Source organism: Epargyreus clarus, unplaced genomic scaffold, assembly GCF_041222505.1.
Source record: "Epargyreus clarus isolate Ecla_fem2 unplaced genomic scaffold, WU_Ecla_fem_2.2 ptg000015l, whole genome shotgun sequence".
NCBI lineage: Eukaryota > Metazoa > Arthropoda > Insecta > Lepidoptera > Hesperiidae > Epargyreus > Epargyreus clarus.
Genome location: NW_027332223.1, coordinates 8421420 through 8447992, shown reverse-complemented (window position 1 = coordinate 8447992; position 26573 = coordinate 8421420). Strand labels below are relative to the sequence as shown.

Below are 26573 nucleotides of genomic sequence, written 5' to 3'. Positions count from 1 at the left end.
AAATACGCGAAAGAATGTTACAAAGGAATATTTTGTTAACCTCGAAGAAAAAAGGCAATTGCAAGATAAAGAACGTGTCGAAAATGTTTCCTATACGCGTACATAAAATACATTATATTGTAATCTGTGATACGGTACTCTTTATCCCGTTCAGTGGCATGTATTGATATCCTGAAACCAATTTATTTTAACACAATGTGGCTTCTAACATATAGTGGGGTGTTGCCAGGTGACGGGTACATTACTGAGAGTATCCATATTCAATAGACGTAACTTGAACTATTAATAAAATGGTGTTGAATTACCGACTATAGGTAGGTAGGTATCCATTTTTAATTTACTACAGATGTCCTCGACTTATTGTCTGGCAGTAGAATTCTCAAACGTTAAGGTCGCCTTGTTGTTATTCCTATGCTATAAAGAAACAAAACATAAATATTTTGTTAACCTTGAAGAAAAAAGGCAATTGCAAGATAAAGAACGTGTCGAAAATGTTTCCTATACACGTACATAAAAGACATTATATTGTAATCTGTGATACGGTACTCTTTATCCCGTTCAGTGGCATGTATTGATATCCTGAAACCAATTTATTTTACCACAATGTGGCTTCTAACATATAGTGGGGTGTTGCCAGGTGACGGATACATTACTGAGAGTATCCATATTCAATAGACGTAACTTGAACTATTAATAAAATGGTGTTGAATTACCGACTATAGGTAGGTATCCATTTTTAATTTACTACAGATGTCCTCGACTTATTGTCTGGCAGTAGAATTCTCAAACGTTAAGGTCGCCTTGTTGTTATTCCTATGCTATAAAGAAACAAAACATAAATCTTTTCACAAAGGTGGCGTAGGATGTAGAGACGTGCGAGGCTACGATATACTTGTGACAAAGCCACCAATAGGCTTCTTCATTCTCATTTATTTAGCTTAGATTAGTTTTGGTAGCTACGTTTAGCTATGTTTTATATGGATGGATTGGAGCTACGAGTATGGGCGTGAGTTAAGGAACATGGCAACTAACTTCATAGCACAACCTCACTTAGCTTCGACGTGTCAAATCTCTGGTTGAAAGGCACCCTTAAACGAAGATGCCATGGGAATTTTATCAGAACGATTAGGAAATTTAAATTATTATGAATCATTATCATGACAAACATGAGCAATTACAACATCAGCATGCTTTGTACGTACGAAACCACATTTTCGCTAATTTAAGGCTAAAGAAAAAGCCTTTACATTTTTACGTGGGAAATGATTGTATTACATTGATTTATTCAACTCTTTTGAACGGCATAGATATCGGAATTGTAATTGAATCATAATATTATTATGGTAATATTGTACACCGATAGATTTATGGGCACGATCTTTCAACAACTAATATTAGAATGACTAACGGAAATTATTCCAACGTTACATTATACAATCTATTAATTATTATATACCAATATATACTATATTTATTTATCAATTATATCTATATATTTTATTTATTACAATTTAAATTATTTATTAAAGTACATTATTATTGATGATATACTAAAATATTTTTATATACTTAGTTTAATCACCTATATATTTGTATAGTTTATGTTCGTTATGAAGTATACGTTCCAAGAGATGACGAAAAAGTTTACATTACTAATATACTATTTCAACAATATAAAGATATGTTACATGATATAATTACAAAAGACCTGTACAAATTCCACGAGTAGCATATCGTATTTAAACCCAATCACAACATTTACATTATAATTAAGCTCATAAATTCACTCTGTCCATATTTTTGTCGTTCCTTGTACTCCGAAGGTAACACAAACGAGGCGACGATCATGGTCACGCGTGTTGACACACACACACAACGATTTCAGCTTTAATCTTTTCACAAGAAGTCCTCAATCGTACAGATCCCGTCTGGAAACAGTGGAAATGGTGTACAGTCCACTGCTGTCAGTTACCTCGTCGGTACTCTCCGTTAATCAGGAAATATCTATATTTTCCACCTTGTAAAGGAAGCGGCGGTGATGTAACCCTCATGATTCGCCGTTAGGAGCCATCGTGACCGTGCTGCAGTTGGCACGCGTGGACCGCGTCGAGCTACGCCGCAAACCCATTCCACCAACTCGATTCAGAAGTATTAGGTTATCGCTTTTTCTTTTCCCGTGAAAATTACAGAATAGAAGTTCTCTCATGCCTTTTCGAAAATTTTTGGACAGGAAAGCGTAGAGCAGGGGGTTGATGCCGGAGTTGAAATATGTGATGAGAAAAGTAAGAGGAGTCAACAGGGCACTAAAGTCACTGGTACCTTGGTAGCCGCTGGACCAGTACTGCCACATCTTACGTGCGTGGAAGGGGAGGTTGCATACTGCGAAGGTTAGTACGACGACGATGAGCATTCGGACAACTCCTCGGCGCGCGCGCAGCACGTTGCGTGATAGGTGGCTGAGGTGGTGACAGTTGCGGGTGTCATGACTGTGGTTCGATTTCGTCTTGCCAGCATTAGCTTGATTTCTCTGCAACAAAAATACTAGATATAACCAGTACTCAATTTGATGAAACAAATTTAAACACACAACACACACACATAAACACACAAATTTAAAGGTAGTAGAACCCTTTGCGGTTCGACTCCGGCGGCACCACCGCCACACCTATTTCTACCTAATAACAGCAGTGTTAGGCGCTGCTGTGTTCCGGTTTGAAGGGTGTGGTAAGGGAGACAGACTTTTCGGAGGCGTTCCAGCTTAGTCCTCAGGGGTAGCGGCGCATCTGTGGCCGACCTCAGGTAGGAATGTCTAATCCCATCTGGGGTTGATTACAAATGTCCATGGGCGACAGTAGCTTACCATCAGGTGGACTGCATGCTCGTCTGCTACTCCTATATTATAAAAAAAACACATGTCTGGTGAAATGGAAGACACAATATGGTTTATAGCATACTCTCATTATTGACTACTGTGAAGCATATAAAGGTAAAAAATGGCAGTACACTTTTCACTGCTTAAAGCATAATATATTTGTATATGGAAATACCACAATTTATATTTATTCTGAATGTGAAATTTCCAGTATTAGTATTAATCTTAATAACCTACCTAGAACCAGATTGTTTCATCATTGCCACATAGGTACCTACATAATGTAACTAAGAAATTTCTTTTCCGAATACGCCGGGAGCGAGGATGCTCGATGTAATTAAAACGTTACTATTTTCTGCTCAGTTCGACGGCTAAAAGTACACTATGTTTTACCCTATTTCTGTCTTTCACCAGCAGCACCTAACCCTTTATCCCTTGTACTAATCTGCGTCTGACATTGAGTTAGACTTAGTTATTTGTTGATCTTTACCTAAAGATTAATTGGTAGATAATGCTCAAATCAATAAGTGCGTTTTTGTTCCATTTTCTAGGTATAAACGTATAAATAAATAAGACTTAAGTTGTATTTAGAATTGGTCTGGATTAGTAGGATCTCATATCGTATTTATTACGGTGAGCTGGATGAAAAATACATCTTTTAAAACACATAGTTGCACCCTAGACACATTAATCGCATATCATGGACACGTGCTCTGAAATTTAAGATATGGAATTATCCACTGGGGAAATTCCGTTGATAATGTTCGAGCCTTTAGATTACAGAATGGTTCAGTTAATCAACGACATAGTTGCAGTCTGCTATTATTGAGCTCAAAATTGCACGTATGAAATTTATTAAGGAAATATTGCTTCTTTTGTACTTGGTTTTTATATCCAAGAAAATTAATAACATAATTATAATTAAAGAAAAAACTATATGATACTACTTCTTCTGTAAAATTGTTTACACACGAATTCTGTGCCCTTAGTATGAGTTTTTACGTTTTATAAAAATGACTGTCATTGTATTTGTTTACGTATTTCCCAAACATTTCATCCGACACAGTCCGCTAGGGGCGCTGATTGGAAATGTACGGGCAAATACGTAAACCAATACAAAAACAGTCATTTTTGTAAAAAACTCATACTAACGGTACAATACGTATAAATCAACCACAAATATCAACCACAAGTAGGAATACCTGTTAACGAGGGGGAAACCTTCAAAAGGTACCCGGTGCCGTGGGAGCGACACGGGGTTATGTGGGACTCTTACCGCACTAAAACCCCCCCGGTGGCCGTCCTCGGCGCTGCGTAGAGGACTCCGGGATCTCCAACGGAACGCAACCGGAGTCCTCTTAGCGCTGTGCCCCGTCGGGCTCCGCCCAGGTGAGCTTCATGCTCACCACACCGTCTGGTGTGCACGACGGTATGCGACCACACATACCGCCGTCCTTCCCGGGGTCGCTGGCCGGGCGGTTTGAGCTCCCACTCTTGCCGTCCGCAACCCCGGAAGCCCCCTTTTAGTCGCCTCTTACGACAGTCAGAGGATACCGTAGCCCTATTCTGGTCCCGGAACTACAGGGACAGAGCAGTGATAGCCTATTGGTTAAGCAACTCAGCCTCTTGATCAACATCCGAGGTTCAAATTTTTTTTTTTTTTTTTTTTTTTTTTTTTTTTTTTTTTTTATAATATAAGAGTAGCAGACGAGCATGCAGTCCACCTGATAGTAAGTGGCTACTGCCGCCCATGGACATCTGTAATCAACCCCAGATAGGATTAGATATTCCTACCTGAGGTCGGCCACAGATGCGCCGCTACCCCTGAGGACTAAGCTGGAACGCCTCGGAAAAGTCTGTCTCCCTTACCACACCCTTCAAACCGGAACACAGCAGCGCTTAACACTGCTGTTATTAGGTAGAAATAGGTGTGGCGGTGGTGCCGCCGGAGTCGAACCACAAAGGGTTCTACCACCTTCCTTCCTTCAAATCCCAGGCCTTAGAGTTTTCAAATGTATGTGCGTATTAGAAATTAATTACCACTTGCTTAAACGGTGAAGGTAAACATCATGATGTTACCTCATGCATACCAGAGAAATCTTAAAAAAAAAAGTTTTCAAAGGTACATGAAGTCTACCAATTATATCGCACTTGTGCTGGACAAGTGCGATATAATTGGTATTGTTATGGATATAATTGGTATTAATTGGTATTGGCTGTGGACCATGGCCTAATCCTCCTCATTCTGAGATGAGACCCGTGCCCAGCAGTGGGACAGAATAGGATGAAGATGATTCTATCTCATTGTAATATACTCAATGTTGTTAAACTAAAGCCCTTCAATATTAATATTCGTGCTAACACGCTGTTCGGATTGAAACCTACAGAATATCGATTTAATTATAAATCTAATTTAGGCTCCCACAATTTTGTTGTGGTCCGGAAATTGACTGGAATCAAATAATTCAAATGTCAGCTAATAATCAAATCTTGTGATTGATTTCAACTAATATCCACAATCCGATCGACGATTGAGCTGTATTATTTAAGTTTTAGATCAATCGGTTATAGTGATATTAATTTCGACGTTCTATTTTAGATGTTCTGTTTTAACATTCTCACAAATGTTGATTATACCATGCACATCACTATTAGAATATTTTCTTATTTCAGGCTTTTTGCAGTACATACATTATTACGTAATTGTTTTTTTTTTTGTAATTCAGCTTATTGTTATGCAATTTAAGCAATACTTAAGTGAGTTTGAATACTATTTCGTTCTTAAGAAGAAAAGTTGATTAAGACTAAATATGTGTAAAGGATTTAGTTATGGTCATTAGGCCTAGCAAGGCTGCTCTGTATCTAAAGGATTTGATCCTTACACCTAGCCAAGTTATTCTTTATTGTTACTACCATACATATTTAGCTGATCTGATGATAGATCCATAAGATAGATATAGAAATTATTTGACAGCACATACTTTTGAGCGTTTATAGACGCGTTTTAGACCCTTCAACTATTGCTCACAAGAGAACAATCCTTGTGAGAGTCACAAGCGAATAACTTTAGAAAGGCTTTGTTTCAGAGCCTTTGAGTCGCATATATTTATTCATATTTATTTAATGGAAATGTAACTTAAGAAAACTACATCAGTCAAAAATGTTTACGATTAGCCAAGTACTTTTAGAAAGCCATTTATCATTTCAAGTTTCGATTAATATTCATTTATTGTAGTATAGAAATCTAAGTATTACGTATTTATACGTAGTAATAAATAATAATTAAATTTACCATTTCTTATTTCAGTTTGATTTGTTCAAAACTTGTCAGAAAAAGTTGATAAAATTGCTTTAATTTGAATAATTTTTGGTGTAGTTATCTAGTTATTGGCAGGCATTTAATTAATTTGAGTGACGATCGACACTAACTTTATGCCATAACTTTAAGGCGACGGAGAAACATTATTCCAATATCAATCATCAATTATTTGCTACTCAACGAAAACATTTGTATTCAAATTCAATTGCGTAGATTAGGAAAATGATCGATCAAATTAATTGCGGAAACCATTACGGCAATTTGCAATACGAGTTTATTTGTGTATGTACGAACTCGAAAGTCTGATATTTGTATTTGATATGCTTTTTCTATAATAATATACAGAAAAGGTATCCTTTTCGTTAGTCACTGTATTTTGTCAAGAATCCTACATTTTAGCTTGGTAAAGACACAAATCAAAAACGGAAATAATCCTAACATCACAGACAAACACTCGATTTTATTTATTTGAATGGAAAAACACAAATACGCATAACTAACAGACTTATTCTATTCAAATATATAAAGTTTTAGTTCACTTGTAACTAATTTGTGTGAATGTTGAGTTTGTGTTGAATTGTTCTTAATTCAGTTTACAATAATATATATAGTTTAGTTTTTCCAAAAAGTTATTTATGTATATAGTTTTCATGAAAATAAAAAAAAATATTTAGCTTAAAAAAACTTTGAATTGATAATATTGTTGTTGTTGTTAGATAGTAGTTTTATTTAAAAATATAACAGAGACGGGATACAACTAATTAATGTTTAATTTAAATGTCCAATTTAATTCGACTAAGAATTATTACAATTAATTTGGGATCATAAATAATATGAGATAATAAATATGAGATTATTTATTTTAATTTTAATGTTTTTGACAGCCAAACCAAACCTACTTAAAGAATCATATTACAGATTCTTTGAAATACTCTTTAAGGAGATCAAAAAACGCCAGCAGAAAGTATCAGGTATCAATGTTCCATCATCTTAAATCCCTTTTATATCCGATAGATTATCTACCTTTAACTTTTAAGTTAGGTACTCGTATGCTTTGACAAAACTCAGTGAAATTTTAAGTACCGCTTTTATAATGCTTTTGTTAAATGATTCTCTATCCAAATATATTAAGTTCATGAATTCACATATACAAAGACTTACATACACATACACATATAAATAAACAAATCTCTGGATACCACATTACCGTTCTAATGTTCCTTTCTTAATTTTCACAAAAAAGTTACTAAGGTTACTTTTACCCTAATGGACCTATAATCAGATATCAAATATAATCGCCACTAGCGATCAAATATACGTTAGTCACTGGATTACTTCAGGTCATTATTCTTTTTGACCGCGTTATATATCCCGATTCGTCGAATCCCTTTTTTGCAATAAACGACGCTCTCGACATATTGGCATAAAATACGTATAATAACCACACCCTTCATACCAGAACACAGCAGCGTTTAACACTTCTGTTATGAGGCAGAAATACGAGTAGGTGTGGCGGTGGTGCCGCAGGAGTCGAATCACAAAGGGTTCTAGCACCTCCTGATTTTTTTGCTTTACTTACTGTGTATAAAAATTGTTTTTATTAATTATACACTTAAATTTGGCTGAATAAATTTTCATAAAATCTTTGAAATAAGGTTATGAACCAAATCCTTCATATATGTATTAAGTATAAAATGGTATTCCGGTTTTAGTGACGATCATAAAGCTTTATGTTTCACGTTTATTTTTATCGGGTCAGAATTAAAAATTATATAGTGCCGTGACGTGACGAATATTATTTATGTTGCATAGGTATATTTCTAGATTATTTTACACCATTTTACCTCTTTTTATTGTGATTATTTATTGTTATAAATATGTAGTTAACGAGCAGTTTGAATGATAGTAAATGGTCACTGTATTTTGATTGCAAAATCTAAATATAAAGTGGTCCATCGATATACTACTACTTTAGTAGTATATCGATGAGAGTGGTCCTATTCGAAACTGGCATTGTTATGAAAAGTGACGCGTTGCGTCAAAAAACTATAATTGGATCACATGAAGCAATTATACACCAGCGTATCCCTCAATAACCCTTCATACCAGAACACATAAGCGTTTTATATCCATCTACTCGTAATAAGGTTTTCTGCGCTGTTGTGTTCTGTTTTGAATGGTGTATTAAAGGAGACTTACTTTCCGAGGCATTCCAGCTTAGTCCTCAGAGGTAGCAGCCATCTGTGGTGCATCTGTGGCTTCAATTAGAGTCTAATCTTACTTGGAGTTGATTGCAGATGTCCAGGGGGCAATTAGCTACTTACCATCAGGTGCACTGCATGCTCGTGTGCTATTCTTTTTAATGTACCTAACATTAAAAAAAAGTTAGACCAGTGTGGTACAGCCCCGGGTTGTCTTAATTTCACACCATTTAGAATACTTCAAACTTCAAAACAATCACAAGAATTTTCAAAATGAATGTAACAAAACTCGTAAAAAGAATTTAAATTTTGCGCAGTCCAAAGTCACGCAAATACTACAATTAGAATAAGCCATTTGTACGCTTGAATAGTTTCTCGAATAGTTTGGTTTTAATGATCTTGCCAATATCAAAGGATGTCCAAGACAATTCGATTTTGAAACAATTGTTATTATATAATTGGTAACTTATTATTGATTCATCAAAGTTGTATAGAGAATAGGTCAAGTAGTTCTGAATAATTTAGTTTTATTGATATTTTATCTCCATCTATTGTAACTTTAATAAGTAGAACGATATGTATGAATACATCTAATTTAGTCACGTTTTAGTTTACTTCATAGTATGATTGAGGCGATACATATTTTGCTTAAAATAGTGTTAAGCATTTCTGTGTTTCGGTTTCAAGGGCGTAAGTTACTTGCTCTAATGGACGATCTCTGGTAGAACTTTAATCTTATTTGGGGTTGTTTGCAGATATAAGGGCAGTGATTTCCTATAATTTGGTGTGCTGAAAGCTCGTAAATTTAAAAAAGAACATTTTTAGAAATAGCTACCCACCTGCAACATATTTTTATTTAAGAGGTAACTTAAAACGGTTTTTGGTACCAAGTTTTTTTAAAAGAAATATTTTAATAAATATAATCAGTATACCTTCTCAGTGTTCCCCATGAAGGTCCTTTGTTGGTCTAAATGCTGCTTATCGGGCCGAGGATGCTGCGCCGCGCAGCACTGCACGTTCCCTATCTGCTCCAAGCCGTGCGAGCTCTGCCACAATCCGACTGCTATCCTCGTATACAACACCTGAATATGAACAAGTAAATTTATGAAAAGTTTTTAATAACAATTTATCCCCATATTTTCCTCAGAAAATTCCATTTGATATCCATACCATGGGATGCGAAATTTTAATTGACCCGCCATCCTAGGACGTCCATATTATATTTAGAATGACGTAATTAAACTAATCATATGCCTCATCCAAACCAGACGTGTATAAACATTTTCAGTGTAATGTTTGGGGTTAAGTGGTTTAAAATTCAGTAGCAAGATTTGTTTCCCACATATTACTTCTTATACTAACAAGGCAAGCTCAAGAAAACGTTTGACATAAATAAAAGATAATAGCGAAGGATGACATAATAAAGCCAGATACGATTTTAGAGGTAACGTCGTAAGGTCATGGGCGCCTCGGGTAAGATTTAAATATGGCGCCCTTGGCAAGATTTGAAGTTTGTATCTCGAGACTTTTTAAAAAGAAAATTATCCTAATCAATCAAGTTTAAAAATCTTTCTGACTACTAGCATTTTAATATGGAGGTTTTAAGTTGTGTGTACTTTTATTTTTCTCAACTTTTGTTTTCATTATAGTTACATTGTTACGTTTATTAATAATGTTCATGAATAACAATGATCATCATCAGGAGGTAAAAAGATAGGGATATTTTCGCGCCCTGGATTCGAACCTCGGGCTTCCACATTGAGCCAGAATTTAGAAACTTTTAGGCTTTCACTGTATAGACAGTGATATGTTTAATATCACATATTTGTTGACCCATATCGAATATTCCACGTCCCAAATGAACCACAATCAGGGCTATGGTAGACCTCACGACTATTAAACGCAAAGCTACTAATTTAGTAAGTACCTACTGGTTGTGGGATTAACCGTAATGAGCGGGTTATTGCTAACTACTTTTGCATGGGTTATTTTAATTAGTATTTAAGTGAAATGACCTCCGTAACCACGACAACTATTTCACTAAATTACTATCTATTGAAGTGAAAATATTGTTATTTTCTAGGAACTTAATAATAAAAGGTTGATCTTTTTCTTTTGTATACGACGCAGCATTTAAAGTGTAATAATTTAAGTACCTATAATAATTAACTCAGTTTTTTGTTATATTTTCAAGGGGTCCGTTGTTCCTCTGATGGTTGCGGTCACTGCCGCTTATGGACATCTGTAATCAACCCAGATACAATCGGAGTCCTACAGTTGTGTTGGTATGAGGTGCAGACTAAGACAGAACGTACCTTATCGTGAAGTGTTTCTTCTTATATAAATGCGCTCGACTATTCTTATAAGATTTCGGTGGTATATTCCAAGTAGAGCTTATTGCCTTCAAAATGTATTTAACTCTGTCCTGCTCTAATACTATACCAGCGGTCTAGCAATCTTTTTGGCAACATGGGCCACATAGTAGCCATACGAGGGAAAAAAAGGTTGTCAAAAATAAACACGAATAGGCACCGAAATTTGTCGGCGGAAAAAAGTCCTCAAGAACAAATTGTCTCACAATTTGAAATGATGCGGGCGACAAATTAGGTCCTAGTAAGGTCCGAGGGGTCGCAGGACACATGCGACCACTGCTGTACATTACACTATATAGTAATAACTAAACATAATACTATTAATAAATATAATTTATTGAAGAAGCAAGTGTTAAAGTCGCAACCTTGCGTATTTAAATTTGTAATTAAAAGCACTAGATACAAGTAGATTTCATTAAAATAGTTTGCAAGCTAATGTTGGCTTGTAGGTCTCAAGATTAATCCCTAGCGCAATAATGCCCGCCTGTGGCGGGTAGATTAGTTGTGTCTACGTACTCGTATGTACATTCTTGCCATTTCAACATGCAGTTACCTCAGCACGCCGTTCAAAGTTATGCCCAGAGATATACTAATAGTACTATGATACACAACTTATATATTGTAGTATATATTTGTATAATATTATATTTAAAGCGACTTTAAAACCGATTATTCTATTGTGTTTGCTTATAAGTGATGCAATATTGCAAGTAAGTACGTATCCTAATGATTTATTCCCTAATAATCTTATTTTACTTTAGTTTATTTGATTTATGTGTCACGTAATATTTTAGAACAAAGACTGTTCGGTCTATATTGTGAAATAAATTTTATATGTAAGATTTATCGCAGTAGGAGTTAATTTAATATTCAAATATTTTATTTTAAAACTATGTGCACAATATTGTTTGTGTTGATGGTCACCATACCTGTCTGACACATAGGCTTTGCGGTTCAGATCGGTATGGTATGAGAACTCCACTCGTAGAGGTGTCTGGGTTTGTTTCCCGGCCAGTCAGGCATTAAGTTGTTCATTACACCCAAACTAAAAGGGAATTATGGGACTATGTGTGTTGCTAGTTTAAATTTATTATTTCAAAAAGATTTAATCTCTCCTTGCCTCTTTAAGACCTTTGTAAGAGTAAAAATATTAGCACCCATTATTATAATCATTCTATTCATTTTTGTCTAATAGAGGTCGAAATTTCTGTCTACAACTGAAAACAATTACATAATTAGAAAAAATAACAATAAATACAACCGACTTCTATGTCACTACAAAGTAAAAAAATAATAGAACGAAATGTTGGTTTAGTACATATTTCTGAAGTCGGCGCTCATTATATTTCGTTGGATAACGGCGTAAACAGCCTGTCCAATATGACTTGGACATTTCTTCTTTGAAACAAATAAAACATCAAAATCGGTTCATAAGCGAAGATATTACCGAACAAACATAAAAATATACGGTCGAATTGAGAAACCTCCTTTTTTGAAGTCTGTTAAACAGGCAATAGAGTCACTGTCACATTTCTAGGATATGTGCGTTTTATTTAACTTAATAAACGAGATGATATCGCACCGCCCGTCGTCATACATAATAACAACTTCACGCTTCCCATTTCGCTTCATGTTCAAAATTTCCCTTTCCCTAATTTAGATTTACAAGTTATTTAATTAATTAGTTTCTACAAAGCTTCGAAAAACGGATTAAGCATAAAGCCCCGGAAGCTTCCGCTAAAATTCAGTTACGGATTAATTTCTAGCTCAATTGTTGTAAAGGAAATAGGAAATGGATAATTATCATTATTCGCCTGCGGATGGAATTTTTTTCGAAGATGATTGTATGTCTCATTCTTTCGTAAAAAAATTCAAATGAAAGATAAACGCACACATAACAAATACATACAATAATGCTACACAATTTACGAGTTGAGTGTTCGTTCGACAGTAATTTCGCTCACTTTACCCTCAGTATAAATTTCATGCATAAATTTCTTCTGGTAAATATGCTTCGCGGTATATTACCGGCTTACTTGTTTAATAGGCATTTAGGCTTCTAGAGGTAAATTGACTCGGATAACGAAATGGTCGCACACCGCGTCCCTCATTAACCCTCTCCATGGTAAAGTGTATTTAGACATTTTGCATGTAAGGGCGTCCACACAAAACGAACAATCGTCGATCGATGTCATCGATTGATGGTTCAATCGATCATTCCATTCGTCAACAATTCGATCGTCACTTGTTACCAGAGCAATCGCTACGTCATAACGCTACTGTTGCAGATAGAAATGTATGGTAAATTGAAATAACGTTTAATCATCGATGTAATAAAAACTGGATCATTCGATGTTGTTTGTAAATTTCATCTTGCTGTCATTTTGAAAAGTGTAACCTAAATTTCAGCAAAATATTCATCAAACATCACGACCTCTACTTTTATGTAATAGAATAAAATGTCAGACCAATTCACATAGAAAGTAATAATTTTCGAATCTAAAACAGGTACTATATAATAAGGTATGAAAAGAGCTTAGGTCTAGATAGCTTGAACCGTTTATTCATAAATGAGGGACTATACCTATTGTACGGTCCCTCATTGGTTGTAGGAATAGGAAAATAATGGCACTAATAGGATTTTCGGGGTTACCAAACACTGTTTAGCAGAATTACGATTTTCGAGTTACTAAACACTCTTTAACAGCATTGTGCCTGTTTCGCAATTTCACCCTGTTTATGTGGGTCATGAAATATTCAACCCGCAAACATGTGCCTACTGCGTGCCGGCCCACTCGAACTTGCTAATGACAGTAAATCTGCGATGATGATATGATAAACTAAGAATAGATTCCCTAATTCCATCTGTATTTTTAATGAATATACATTTTTATATTTTTACTGAGGATTTATGAGTAATAGAATCAAAAGAAAATATGCTTTTTAAAAACAAGATTTGATTACTTGTTAAAAAAGAACTAAAAAGTTAAAAATAGTTTATACCCGATGTCTACACTAATATTATAAAGAGGGAAACTTTGTTTCTTTGCTTGGTTGTAATGAATAGGCTCAAAAACTACTGGTCCGATTTTAAAAATTCTTTCACCATTCTAAAGCTACATTATCTACGAGTAACATAGGCAATATTTTATATGAAATATATTTGATAAATAGATTTTGAGGCGGTACAAAGTTTGTCGGGTCAGCTAGTATTCAATATTTGCGTTTTTATATCAGACACATTTTTTTATAATATTTTTCTAAATATCATATCACAGATTAATAAAATGTAACAACGACTTCCGCAAAAATGTCATCTTTGGAAACATTAACATTTATAATATTTTGTTTGAGAATAGTTCCTTAGCAAAAGTGATGTACGACTTAGAGGGATTAAAAGAAATTTTATTCACGCCGGGTCGCACGAACCTTCATACTTATAGCACACACTGTTTAAAGCCTGTGTTTCAGTTTTAGAATAAGGTGCAACAAATATCGATTAGGTATCCCAAATCACATTGATAGCCCCACTTTTAAAGCCAGTATTTGTAGCATTTAAAACTGTAAATGAAAAAGGTTGTAACGTAAATAATGACTTTAACAGCAATTACGCAAGTCATTATTTCTGTCGTATTGTTTTATATTGCGACCTACACGATTGTGGATGATCCTCTAAAAACGGCAAACTGTATATTGATGTCCGAAGCGAATGTGTCCCGTACAGGACACCGATGGCCAATAACGTTGTTATTTATATCAAGACATTCTGACTTATAGGCCCAATTCCCGGCAAACCCGGAATTCCATCACAAGGAAATAACGCAGGGATATGGCTTTCCATTCGTGTTACACGTGTGGGTTCTGTTCTTTCTTTTTAGAAAGCCATTTCGGTCGCAGATAAATAACCGGCTGTTAAAATATCCGTGTAAACGTTTTAGGACTCGCTACGAAAACCAATTAGAAAGCCGTTCGTCCCTTTGTCTGTCATAAGGGTAGGGATACGTACTATTAGTAAAAGTTCTTGTGCCTTTAGAAGCGTATTATTATTTTCACAGATATTTTATGGTAGAACAAATATTTAAATACAAGTCTCCAATATATTGGATTCTAAAGTAAAGTAAGAAATAAAAGAAAATTCCAGTCAAGCCTGTGTCTGTCTGTGTGTTTCTGGCTGAAAATGCCAATTTAATGAATATTAATGTATAAAGTATCAATGAATCGCAAAAATATCAAAGAACGGCATCGCAAGATATAAGTTGAAAAAAGTTCTGCAGTAATAGTTTCTGTTCATCAAGCAGGCTCATCTTCATCTAAAAAACATGCAGTAGATAAGTCTGAATGTACGAGAAAGAGTATAAAATCATAATAACTTACTTTTAGTTATAAATAACGTCTAGATGAGCGAGCTTCTATTAATTGACGTAAAATGTGTGTTTATCTCATTTTGTAATAACATTGTGCCTACGTGATAAGTCTGAAACATTATTAGGTATGCAAATACTGTTTTTCCACATAAGGAACTTTGTTATGTCATTCGCGTAATTCCATCAACAATAATATTTCCGCTTACTAACAAAATATACTACAAAATGGGGTACGTATTTCGTACGTAATAGTTTCGTAGTAGGTACGACATAAAAGTAAATACCAGATATTTTGCCTAGATTACACGCTCCAGATTATATTCGGGTAAATTGCACAGATCCGTAAAGTCGCTGATATGTATCTAGTTTATTTTTTGCCAAAACGGTGTGAGGTCCCCGGGAAAATCGAGCGGATTTTACCTCACATGCCAGAAGCATTTTATATACTTACTTGTAAGCGAAGGTTTTAGTTTTTGATATAAGCACGATGTTTAAAGTTAAGAGAAACCGATCGCGTATTGTCCTTTAGTAAGCGAATACTGATACAAATAAAACCATAAAATTTTCTGTACTTTCGAAGTTACACTAAATAAATTATTATTAAAAAGAAAAACCTGATTAATTAAACATTCTTAATAGTTTAAAGTATACATATATAGACTGGACTTTAGGTATATACATAGTCCTCCAAGAATTATTTGCTGGTGAATCTTCAAATAGTACCAAGTGTCAGTATAAATAGTAAATACTACGAGAAAGAAAATAAAAGGTTCTTTCTTAGTATTTATTTTTACACCTTACCATTAGATAATTCCTTTTGTAATGTTTCTTTTAAATATCTATTATCTATATCTCTATATATTATTATCGCCGCCTAGCTTTAGGATCTTTTCGTCTTTACTCATATTTTGTTATTGATGTAAACGCCCATTTTTGTGTACTTATTATAAAGAGTATCCAGTATCCTATTGTATCGTATTAATACATGTATTATATACTGTGGGTACCGTATAATTATTTATAATATCCATTTTGGAATGTCATTAAATAGTTAAAGTAACCATTAAATCTCTTAATCATTCGTACTTGTACAGACAAGTGGTAATAATTAATCGCTTGCGGCGTTTATATACTCGCCTTTGTTCGGCGAGTTACTCGGCCGATTGTTTTGGTGCAACTGAAAATTACAAAAAATATACAGTTTTTTATTATTTCTGTATAAAATATAAAACATTATATACGGGCCAAAATCACAGGTACGTCAATATGAACCCTAAACCCTTAAGCCGACACCGAAATTCACCATTAGTCTCCGGATTATCGCTTGAATACTTTCATATTTTTTAAAATACTTTCATTTCGAAGCCTGTTATGTGTATTTGTAAGAGGTCAACACTTTTAAGGTTTAACGGTAGCAAGGCCCTACGGGCAGGTGGTGGCGCGTACGCTTCCGTCGTCCCTTCCGCGGACAGGTGGGGGGCGGACGTGGATCGATTAAGCGATTTACCATGATAGTTATGTATCAGTATAGACTCATACGTAACTGTCATGGGTCTGATAAATTATATTTTTTGCAATAAATATCTTGGTATAAGTATATTAACTCTTATAAACTCCTAATACAGGGATACACGTGTCCCGTTTGAGGTTCAATTTCCTTAAATTAGATTGTTATTCTTGCATGTTCGTTGATTGTCTTAGATATTTATAATTAATTATTTCCTGGAGAACGGTTATTATTGTACTCATATGACCGTATTAATTACCTGTAACACTTTCCCACCTACAAGTAATAACAGCGTATACCATGGTTGTGTTCTGTTCATTATCATTCTTCTGCCCTAATTAATTTAGGGCGAGGGTAATGTATTTTCCTCCTTCATTCACTAGCTGTCTTCAAGATACTTACTCCCTTCTTATTCATATCATGTTTCGGCCCAGCCAAATTATTTTGGCATTCTTCCCCAGTTATCCATATCGATATTTATAAACGATAATTATAGTTATGCTTCATCAACATCATTACATTAAGTAATTTTTTCTTGATACAGATGAAGAAAACATCTACCCATGTGTTATAAAGTGAGTACTCAATACTGAATGGTTGATGCTACGGAACTGGATCTTGGAAAAGGGTCTTAGCTTTAGCCCTTTTTTATCTTCATAAGAGTATAACAACTCGCCAAGACCTCAATACTCGTAATTCGATAAGATAAACATAGTGACATAGTAACGGCGGCAAAATATCAAAAAAAAAAAATGTTATATTTACAAATAGTCTTCACATGATGATGATGATATAAATATTTGTACAATTAAAACAACTTCTCCCAGTTATCAGATTAAACTTTAGTGTTATGAAGCGCGGAAAACAGACAAATATTTGTATCCTGATTTGTTTTCCCGCAATATGTTAACGAACATTTGCTTTGATTTATGAAATAAACTTCACTTGCGCACCACATAAAAGTTTATGGCTTTCAATAAATTTAAACTTTACATTGTACTGAATGTTACTAATTTTTATTTCTAAAGAGCGTTGTCGAGATTTCATATTTTACGCCGATAAAGTAATTATCTAGGTACTACCAGAGGAACTATAAATTTAATAAGAAACTCCACTTGGACCACTAACTGAGAAACTATGACCAGTTTCTTCCATTACACTATAACTATACGAGAATTTCTTAAAATATTCTGAGAAAAGATTTGCATAAAAATACCCTCAGATATTATGCAAGCTCGGCAAAATGCGCCCAACTCGGATAAAATTACGCCATGCAACTGATTTCCATGAAATCAAAAGATTAATATTACCATAGTGCTGCTTTGTTGTTTGCAAATGGAATAATTTCTGTGCCTTCCAGTTTCTATTATATTAAAGGTAACAAATGAAAAATATCATGTTTGCGATGGCTTCAATTAGGATAATTGTATCTTGTGGTATATGGGAACCTAGTAGCCAGGTCAGCTTTTTTCACAGGTTTTCAAGTAGTTTTTTCCTATTTTTGTTCGATTCAAATACGTACCACTGTCATCCGTATTTGTGCCTCTTAACAGCAGTGTTAAACGCTGCTGCATTCCGCTTTGGAAAGTCAGATAAGGGAGACATGCTTATCCGTGGCATCCCAACTTAGGGTAGCAACAGCCATGGTAACTAGTGTAATCTGTGACCTCTGGTATAAATCCAATGTTATCTGTGGTTAAATACAGATGTACTTTAGCGGTAACAGCCACTTACCATCAGGCGGCCGTCATTATCGTTACTCCAATGGTATAAATCAGAACGACTGAAATGCAATTTGACGTACTAATAAAAATAAATTGAGAATACATTTTAACACCTATTAATAGTAATATTATCTATGGATTTATTTAATTAAAATCACATGTCTGTAGAAATCATGCGGTTGCATGACTTTGATAGAAACTTGTGCCTAATTTTCATATTTCAGGGCATTTGTCTACAAGGTATCATTACTCAAAACTTAACTAGTTAAGCCAAACGTTTTTGGCACGTTATTGGATTGGGTCTACAACCTTTGTAATGCACGTACGGTACCTACAGACATCAGGTTTCGTGCCAAGGAACATAATCAAGGAACATAAAGAGAGTTAATATGCCACATAAACCATACGTGATTTACACACGTTTATACGTAATAGGGCACGAACTGGGTAAGACTCCATTTATTTACAGACATTGTACGTGTCGTGTCAGACGAAATAATACTGTCATAAAGGTAGAATATTTTGACAGGCACAGATCGTGTCGGCGCAGTACCCTTAGTATAAGTTTTTACGTTTTTACAAGAATCAGTCATTTTTGTATTTGTTTACGTATTTCCCATACCTACATTTCCAATCAGTTCTGATACAGTCCGCTAGGGGCGCTGGAAATGTATGGGCAAATACGTAAACAAATACAAAAAACCGTCATTTTTGTAAAAACGTAAAAACTCATACGACTGTTTGTCTACTCCACCGTCACCGAGCCGATCTTAATTATATCGTGACGGCGATAGTTTGTCCACTGCGACCGATATCGGCGGTTTATTTTGTTCCAGCTGTCACTCGTGTGACGGCAGTGTATGGACAAGTTCCAATGTGTTTTACATTGCCGGCACATCGGCCCATCAGAAACTCGGTGCCGATCTAGCGGTCACGCCGATCTACGCGGATCTACGCGGCCGGGATGACGGTGCTCGGGTGACGGACGTTCGGTGAACAAGCGGCTATAGTCAATGTATGTACGCTACTTCGGCGCCGTCATTAATTATCGGTATCGGCTCGGTATCGGTGGTTGGTGGACAAACAGCGGGGTACAGATCGTGTTGACGCAGTTGTGTTACGGAAGATAACATTCACATTCACATTCTATAGAACGATAATAATATAATTTTGTATTGCCACGGACTGTGTCTGACACGTATGCTGTTTGTATTGTCTGAAGATATAAATTCAGTTTAATTACCTACAAAGAGATTAAATAAGTATTACAGGGCTATAACTGGACTTTGTCAAGGTTTTCATACATAGACAAAGGTTTCATACAAAAACTTACATCCCGCTTCCCACTGACACCATGTCGGTCTGATTGACGTTTGACATATGTTTCAGAACAACATGTTACCAATTGGTAATGAGTCGTGCATGACACTTTTCCTCTTCATGTCCGGTATACGTTGCTACTGTACGGTTGAAAGTATTTGGTAATATATTACGCGTATTATTGTAAAATATCGTATATAGCAATGAGTTCTTTAAAACAAAAGTATTTTAAAACACAGCACCATTATATTTTCCGTTAATACACCAATAAATAAGGGGTAACCAAGCCTTTACGAACGCGACATCAATTTAAGAAGCCCATTCATTTCTCCATAACGATGTTTCTCATACCTACCGTATAAAAGGCAAAATTTTATAGATATAGAACTTCTGAATAGGACGAATAAATTGTTAACGGAACTTTTCAATGATATACGATCACAGAACTATGTAAGTTCGAGACATGAAGTGGGTACGTGCGTGCGAAGCGAACTTAAGATATAAAGCAAGAAAAAGTCACAAGAAATAAGAAGTAACGGAAATAAGTATCATTTTTATCATCCTCGCTCTATTGATTCGAAATTTTTATGCCCTTAAATATTTTTGAAGGTTGAAAAGCCGAGGCAGTAGGAAGGAATCCTGTAAAATCGAATTTACATGAAAACCTCGACCAAATTGATGTTATTCAAGATTATTCTGTGCAGATCATGTACAGAGATAGAGATTATTAAGAATGTTTAAAAAAGCGGCAACGCCTAGTCAAGTTCTACAGAAAAGAGAGTTGATGACAAAACAGCCGTCTATTATATTTAGATAACAGATACCCTCTCTTAATAGCATATTTGTATAAATTTATCAGATTAATTAATGGATATGAAGTGAATAATTATTATATTAATTAAGGCTATACAGGGCGGCTGAACAATGCAACTTCTCAGTAACCTGTTACTGTCTAGCTACTGCAAATGGGTTTTCTATCTAAAGAAATCTTAGAAAATTAATTACCTAAGTTTCCTTACAATTTATTTTATCGTTAAGTCCCTCACAATTCTTCTTCGATAGTTATTAGTATCTAGTATTACTTAGCAGAATTCCACGTTTTAAAGTTAGGATACTACTTTAAAACCTATTTGTTTGAACCCCTCTTACTCTGAGACGATACTGGTGTCCACGATTGGGACAATTTTATAATAAGAGTAACTAAGTAAGAGTGAGTAAGAGTAGCAGACTAGCATGCAGTCCACCTGATGATAAGTGGCTACAGCCGCCTATGGACATTTGTAATCAACCCCAGATGAGAATAAATTCCTACCTGAGGTTGCTCACAAATGCGCGCCTACCCCTGAGGACTAAGCTGGAACGACTCGGATAATTATGACTCCCTTACCACTCCCTTCAAATCAGAACAGAGCAGTGCTTAACACTGTCTAATAACAGCAATCCTTAACACTTGTTATTAGACAGAAATAGGTGAGGCGGTGCCGCGGTGGTGCGGCCGGAATCGAACGACAAAGAGTTCTACCACCTTCTAACACAAGACTGCTTACACAATAATGGGTAAACAGAAAGCGTAAATGCTAACAATGCAATAAAGTGAACAATTATTGCATATGAAACAAACCAAAGAGATGTTCCTACTTTAATTCAAGCAAGTTAAGTAGGTACATGGTAAATATTGCAGTGAATAACTAAAACATGCATGTAATAGGATGGCTCAAAATTAAAATTACCGTTCGGGTGGCACGTGCGGTGAGGCGCGCAAGCTGTCAGCTAAATTAATATGAGAAGCTGAGCTAGTTAAATGAATACGTGTACCTATAGCTATTAGATATACCTAGGTTTAGAGATTAAGCGATAGACATGTACTCGTATTAAGGCATGTCGTAATGCAGAGCTTCGAAAATTTAATATCACTAAGTGCAAGGATTAATTGAATATGTAGAGTATTTAGCTGTCATCTAAATTCTGGTAAAAATCCTGTTATATATTTCATCTTTAACGTATCTAAGCTCTATAAAAAGAGTTTTGAAAATGTGTAATAAGTATGTAAGGTGGTATTTTGAGAGTGATAAAACTCTTTTGGGTTAAGTTTGGCGGCACCGCCGTCACTCCTATTTCTATCTAAGAACAGCAGTGTTCAACGCTGCTGTGTTCTGGTTTGAAGGGCGTGGAAAAGGTGACAGACTTTTCCGAGGTGTTCAGCTTAGTCCTCAAGGGTCGCGGTGCATCTGTGGCCGTCCTCATGTAAGAATGTCTAATCCTATCTCGGGTTGATTACAGATGCCCATTGGCGGCTGTAGCCACACCGTAAGATGAACGTATGCTCATCTGCTACTCCAATATTATAAAAAAATGATATTATTACTTAAGTTCAAAGCCTTAGAAGATGAATGAACCACTCAAAGAAATCAAATAAAGCCAGACGTGTAACATTTCACGCAAGATTATAGTAACGTTAGTAAACAACAATTTTCTTTAATGACTTGACGTTGTTGACAAAGGTTTCGAATGAAATACAAGGGACGTACCTAATGACGCAATTTCCGTTGAAATAATAGAAGTAATACTAAGTTTCTTCGGCTCAATATAACGCATTTACGTAAATATCTGCTTCTGACGCATGTCAGTTAAATCAGTGTTTTCTTTGGTTTTAAAATTAAGGTAAAATAACGTTCAAGGCCGTAGAACCATAGAATCCTTAGCTAGATCTGAAGATACCACCATATCTATTTCTCCCTCACAATACAACAACCAACTGCTGATGTCTTCTTGTTTGACGGATGTGGTAAGGGAGAGACGCTTTCGTTTCAGTGAGTTTCAACTTAGCACATATTTGCAGACCTGAGATAGAAGTAAAATCCTATCTCGAATACACTACAGATCCATGGGCGGCACTTCGCATTAGGTAGACATGCTAGTTTGCTAGTTCTATAAAAGAAATAAAATAAATACCGGAATTACTTTGTCTGCTAACGTTTTCCAAATGCCAAACTTGGAATTTCGAAATCGCCAAGAGAGTGTAGGTATCTGCTAGTATGATTTAAATTCGTCTGAAACGGCGTGAATTTTTTGTCCTGCGCACTATGCTAATATTTATGGAGGAGTTATGAACACTTTTTGCGAGAATTGGATTGTAAATCGCTTTACAAAAAGTAGTAGTCGCCGTGAATGTAAATGCAAAATGTGATTTAAGTTTATAACGCGTTACGGTTTTTTCGGAAAAAATATTTCAGTACCACAGGGAACATTTTTATTCCCACTTAATCCACTTTATTTCTCTTATTAAGGTGTCTTCACATAAATAGAGTAGTCGTAAAGCACATTCACGCTAAAGATCTTTTTTTTTTTATGTGAAACATCTATAGCCGCACGTAAAACCGATTTCTGGCGTGGCGACGCATGCCGTGCGCAATCGACTGTGCGATTCATTAAACGAATTAAGTCACGATTTGAAATAAATTCGTAAATTTTTGTATTTAATGAAAATAAATGTTTATTCAATAAATAGTCATCGTTATCTGGAAAAAAATCGTAATATTTTATTTTATCATTATGATATATTTAGTTCCTATCACAATATGTTCTTTTCTGCATATTACTTTTACAAAATAATGTCGATGTTTCACATCTGCCAGGCGTCCCGTGACGGCTCACATTTTTTTTTATAATATAAGAGTAGCAGACGAACATGCAGTCCACCTGATGGTAAGTGGCTACTGCCGCCCATGGACATCTGTAATCAACCCTAGATAGGATTAGATATACCTACCTGAGGTCGGCTACAGATGCGCCGCTACCCCTGAGGACTAAGCTGGAACGCCTCGGAAAAGTCTGTCTCCCTTACCACACCCTTCAAACCGGAACACATCAGCGCCTAACACTGCTGTTATTAGGTAGAAATAGGTGTGGCGGTGGTGCCGCCGGAGTTGAACCACAAAGGGTTCTACCACCTTCAAATGCCATCCTGTGTCAGATATTTTGAAACCAACAAAGTTCTCCGAGGGTTTAAGGACTGTTTTATAATAATAACTCATGCCTTGAATTGCCTTGAACATGCCTTGAGAGAATACCTAATATACATATTTTTTCAAGCGGAAGGGTCGGTTGTTGACTTTGAAATTAATTTATATCTATTTCAATCAGTTGGAGTTAACTGGTGCAAATTTGAAATATAGACCCTTAGGTATAAACTAACAGAGTTAAGTAAGCTTTTAAAATTAGAAGAATATAATCTTTGGTCATAAATAATAGTCAATTATAGCTAAAATTTAATTAATTAAGAATAATGGATCTTTAAAAGAAGACACCCCTTATTAAGTAATAACAATTTAAAATTTAGTGCTTGGAAATTAAGGCGTTATAAATATCTTTTACAAAGACCATGAAAGATTTTGTAATATGTGCAACCTTCTTTGTCGAACCCTTAGTGGAATGTTAGGCTTTCACGATATTTCTTTGATGAAAATTTTGTATTTAGAAAATAATTTATCGTGTTCAGTAATTTACAGTTGCGTGAATATGATTAAGGGTTTACTCCCTGAAAATTTTCAACGTCTGTTTTCAGAGACTTTGCATAAAACTATTTCAGTTTCTCGGTATTCCTTAATAAAGGTCTATTAAATTATTCTAACTTTTGCGTAGGATTTAAATTTTAATATTTGGTTCAAATCCCTTACGTAGAAATTAACAGAGTTAAATAAGCTTTTAAAATTAGGAGAATACAATCTTTGGTTATAAATAATAGTCAATTGTAGATTTAATTTAATTATATAAGATTAATGGTAGTTCTTTAAAAGTAGACACTCCTTATTAAGTAAGAACAATTTAAAACTTAGTGGAAATTAAGGCATTAAAAATATCTTTGCAAAGACCGTGAAAAATTTTGTAATATGTGCAACCTTCTTTGTCGAACCCTTAGTGGAATGTTAGGCTTTCACGATATTTCTTTGATGAAAATTTTGTATTTAGAAAATAATTTATCGTGTTCAGTAATTCACAGTTGCGTGAATATGATTAAGAGTTTACTCCCTGAAAATTTACAACATCTATTTTCAGAGTGGACTTTGAATAAAACTATTTCAGTTTCTCGGTATTCCTTAATCAAGGTCTATTAAATTATTCAAACTTTTGCGTAGGATTTATATTTTAATATATGTATAAGATTATAGTACCCAACTTACGTTTCCAGATAGACTTTGTTAGAATATGCATATTCATTCTGCCCAGGATTCCATGATATTACTCCTTTTCAGGGATTATTAACGTGAATCGTTCACGTTTACATTACGTTTACACATCTTCATGCTTCGGAGTGCACTCTGATACTTCACTGGTCACTGCTACTATAATCTTCACAATAACTCTATGTTGTTTCGCTAGTAGTCTAATGATCTTCACTTATTATCTTGCATATCACGGGACATACATTTTTATTTATAAAATAGGAGTAGCAGACGAGCATGCAGTCCACCTGATGGTAAGTACTATGCTGATGACTGATGCTACTGCCGCCCATGGACATCTGAACCCCAGATAGGATTAATATTCTTACCTGAGGTCGGGCACAGATGCGCCGCTACCCCTGAGGACTGAGCTGGATCGCCTCGGAAAAGTCTGTCTCCCTTACGGAACACAGCAGTGCCCAACACTGCTGTTACTAGGTAGAAATAGGTGTGGTGGTGGTGACGCCGGAGTCGAACCACAAAGGGTTCTACCACCTTCTAAATTACATGAGTAAGATCAACAATCTGATATGGTTATAGTAAGTAACATTAAAATAGATTTGTTTGTTTGTGATTCGGCGACCATGGGTCGCCGCAGGTAAGTAGGTTATAGAGCGGAAGTACATAAACAAACAGTGGTGTTTCTATAAATTACGCATAGCCAGGATATAAATAAAAGTGAGCATAGCTAGTGTTGCAAGTGCATGAAATTATCTATACGCATATCGGTATTTATATCGAAATCGAACCTAAAATTATCGATGGTATCGGAAGTTTTAACGCCATATTACGGACATTTCAAAATGCTTTGAAAAGGCTTTGAAGGAGAGTTCTTTTTACACCCCTTTTAAAGAGCCCCATGTTATAATCCTGAGGGAATACCTCAGGAGGAAGTTCATTCCACATTTTGCACGTACGCGGCAAAAATGACCGTGCAAACCGAACCGTGGAGGACCGCCACGGGTCAAGTTGTTGTGGATGGAACCTCATCCTTCGGGGAGTGGTGCGATGAAGGAAGGGTGACGTAGGCACCAGATCGAACAGTTTCTCAGAACACACACCATTGTATAGCCGGTAAAACACATAGAGGGAACCTATGTCCCTCCGCAGACTTATGGGTTTAAAAATATCATTACAATCTATAAAAGTACATAGACATGAAAACTCCCAAATTACCAATACTTGCGCAAAAAATATTTCAATACCTACTTCGATAACGATATTCCATTTATTTGCGATATGATGAAGTTCTATATTGCCAACTATATCGATATTCTAGGGTTAATATAATGGACTCTACATATCGCTGCCTTGCTAAGCATAGCCTTGACTTTCTATAGGTACATTTCTAGAACATTGTTCAAATTACGTTCACGCAATATGTGTGAAAATATAGCGGACTTTTTACCAGATAAAATTTCAGACTCCCAAATTGTTTCTTAAGCGACGAACATAAACTTCTTAATATTATTTTTAATGATTACTTAACTGATAGATGAGATCAATAGCATGACAATTTAATTAAATTATTAATTTATTAATCCTGATAGGAGTAGTTCTTAATTTCTTAGTTTACTTTACATAATAGATTTGTGTACCTAATAGTATTTGACAATCTCGCTACCCTTAACCATTTATCTGGCCCATCCAATGTACACATACCCATTTTGTA

The 26573-nt window shown here is 35.3% G+C and overlaps 1 protein-coding gene across 1 annotated transcript in view; it reads right to left on the bottom strand.

Moving 5' to 3' along the window:
• Positions 1-443: 443 nt before the first annotated feature.
• Positions 444-26573, bottom strand: part of NGR-A31 (neuropeptide receptor A31) — a 136018-nt gene continuing 109888 nt past the window's right edge. The window contains exons 6-7 of the mRNA XM_073080849.1: positions 9325-9474; positions 444-2527 (exon numbers count right to left, since the gene is read on the bottom strand). Coding sequence (XP_072936950.1) covers positions 2048-2527; positions 9325-9474 — 630 coding nt within the window. The 3' untranslated portion in view covers positions 444-2047. The remainder of the gene's footprint in view (positions 2528-9324; positions 9475-26573) is intronic.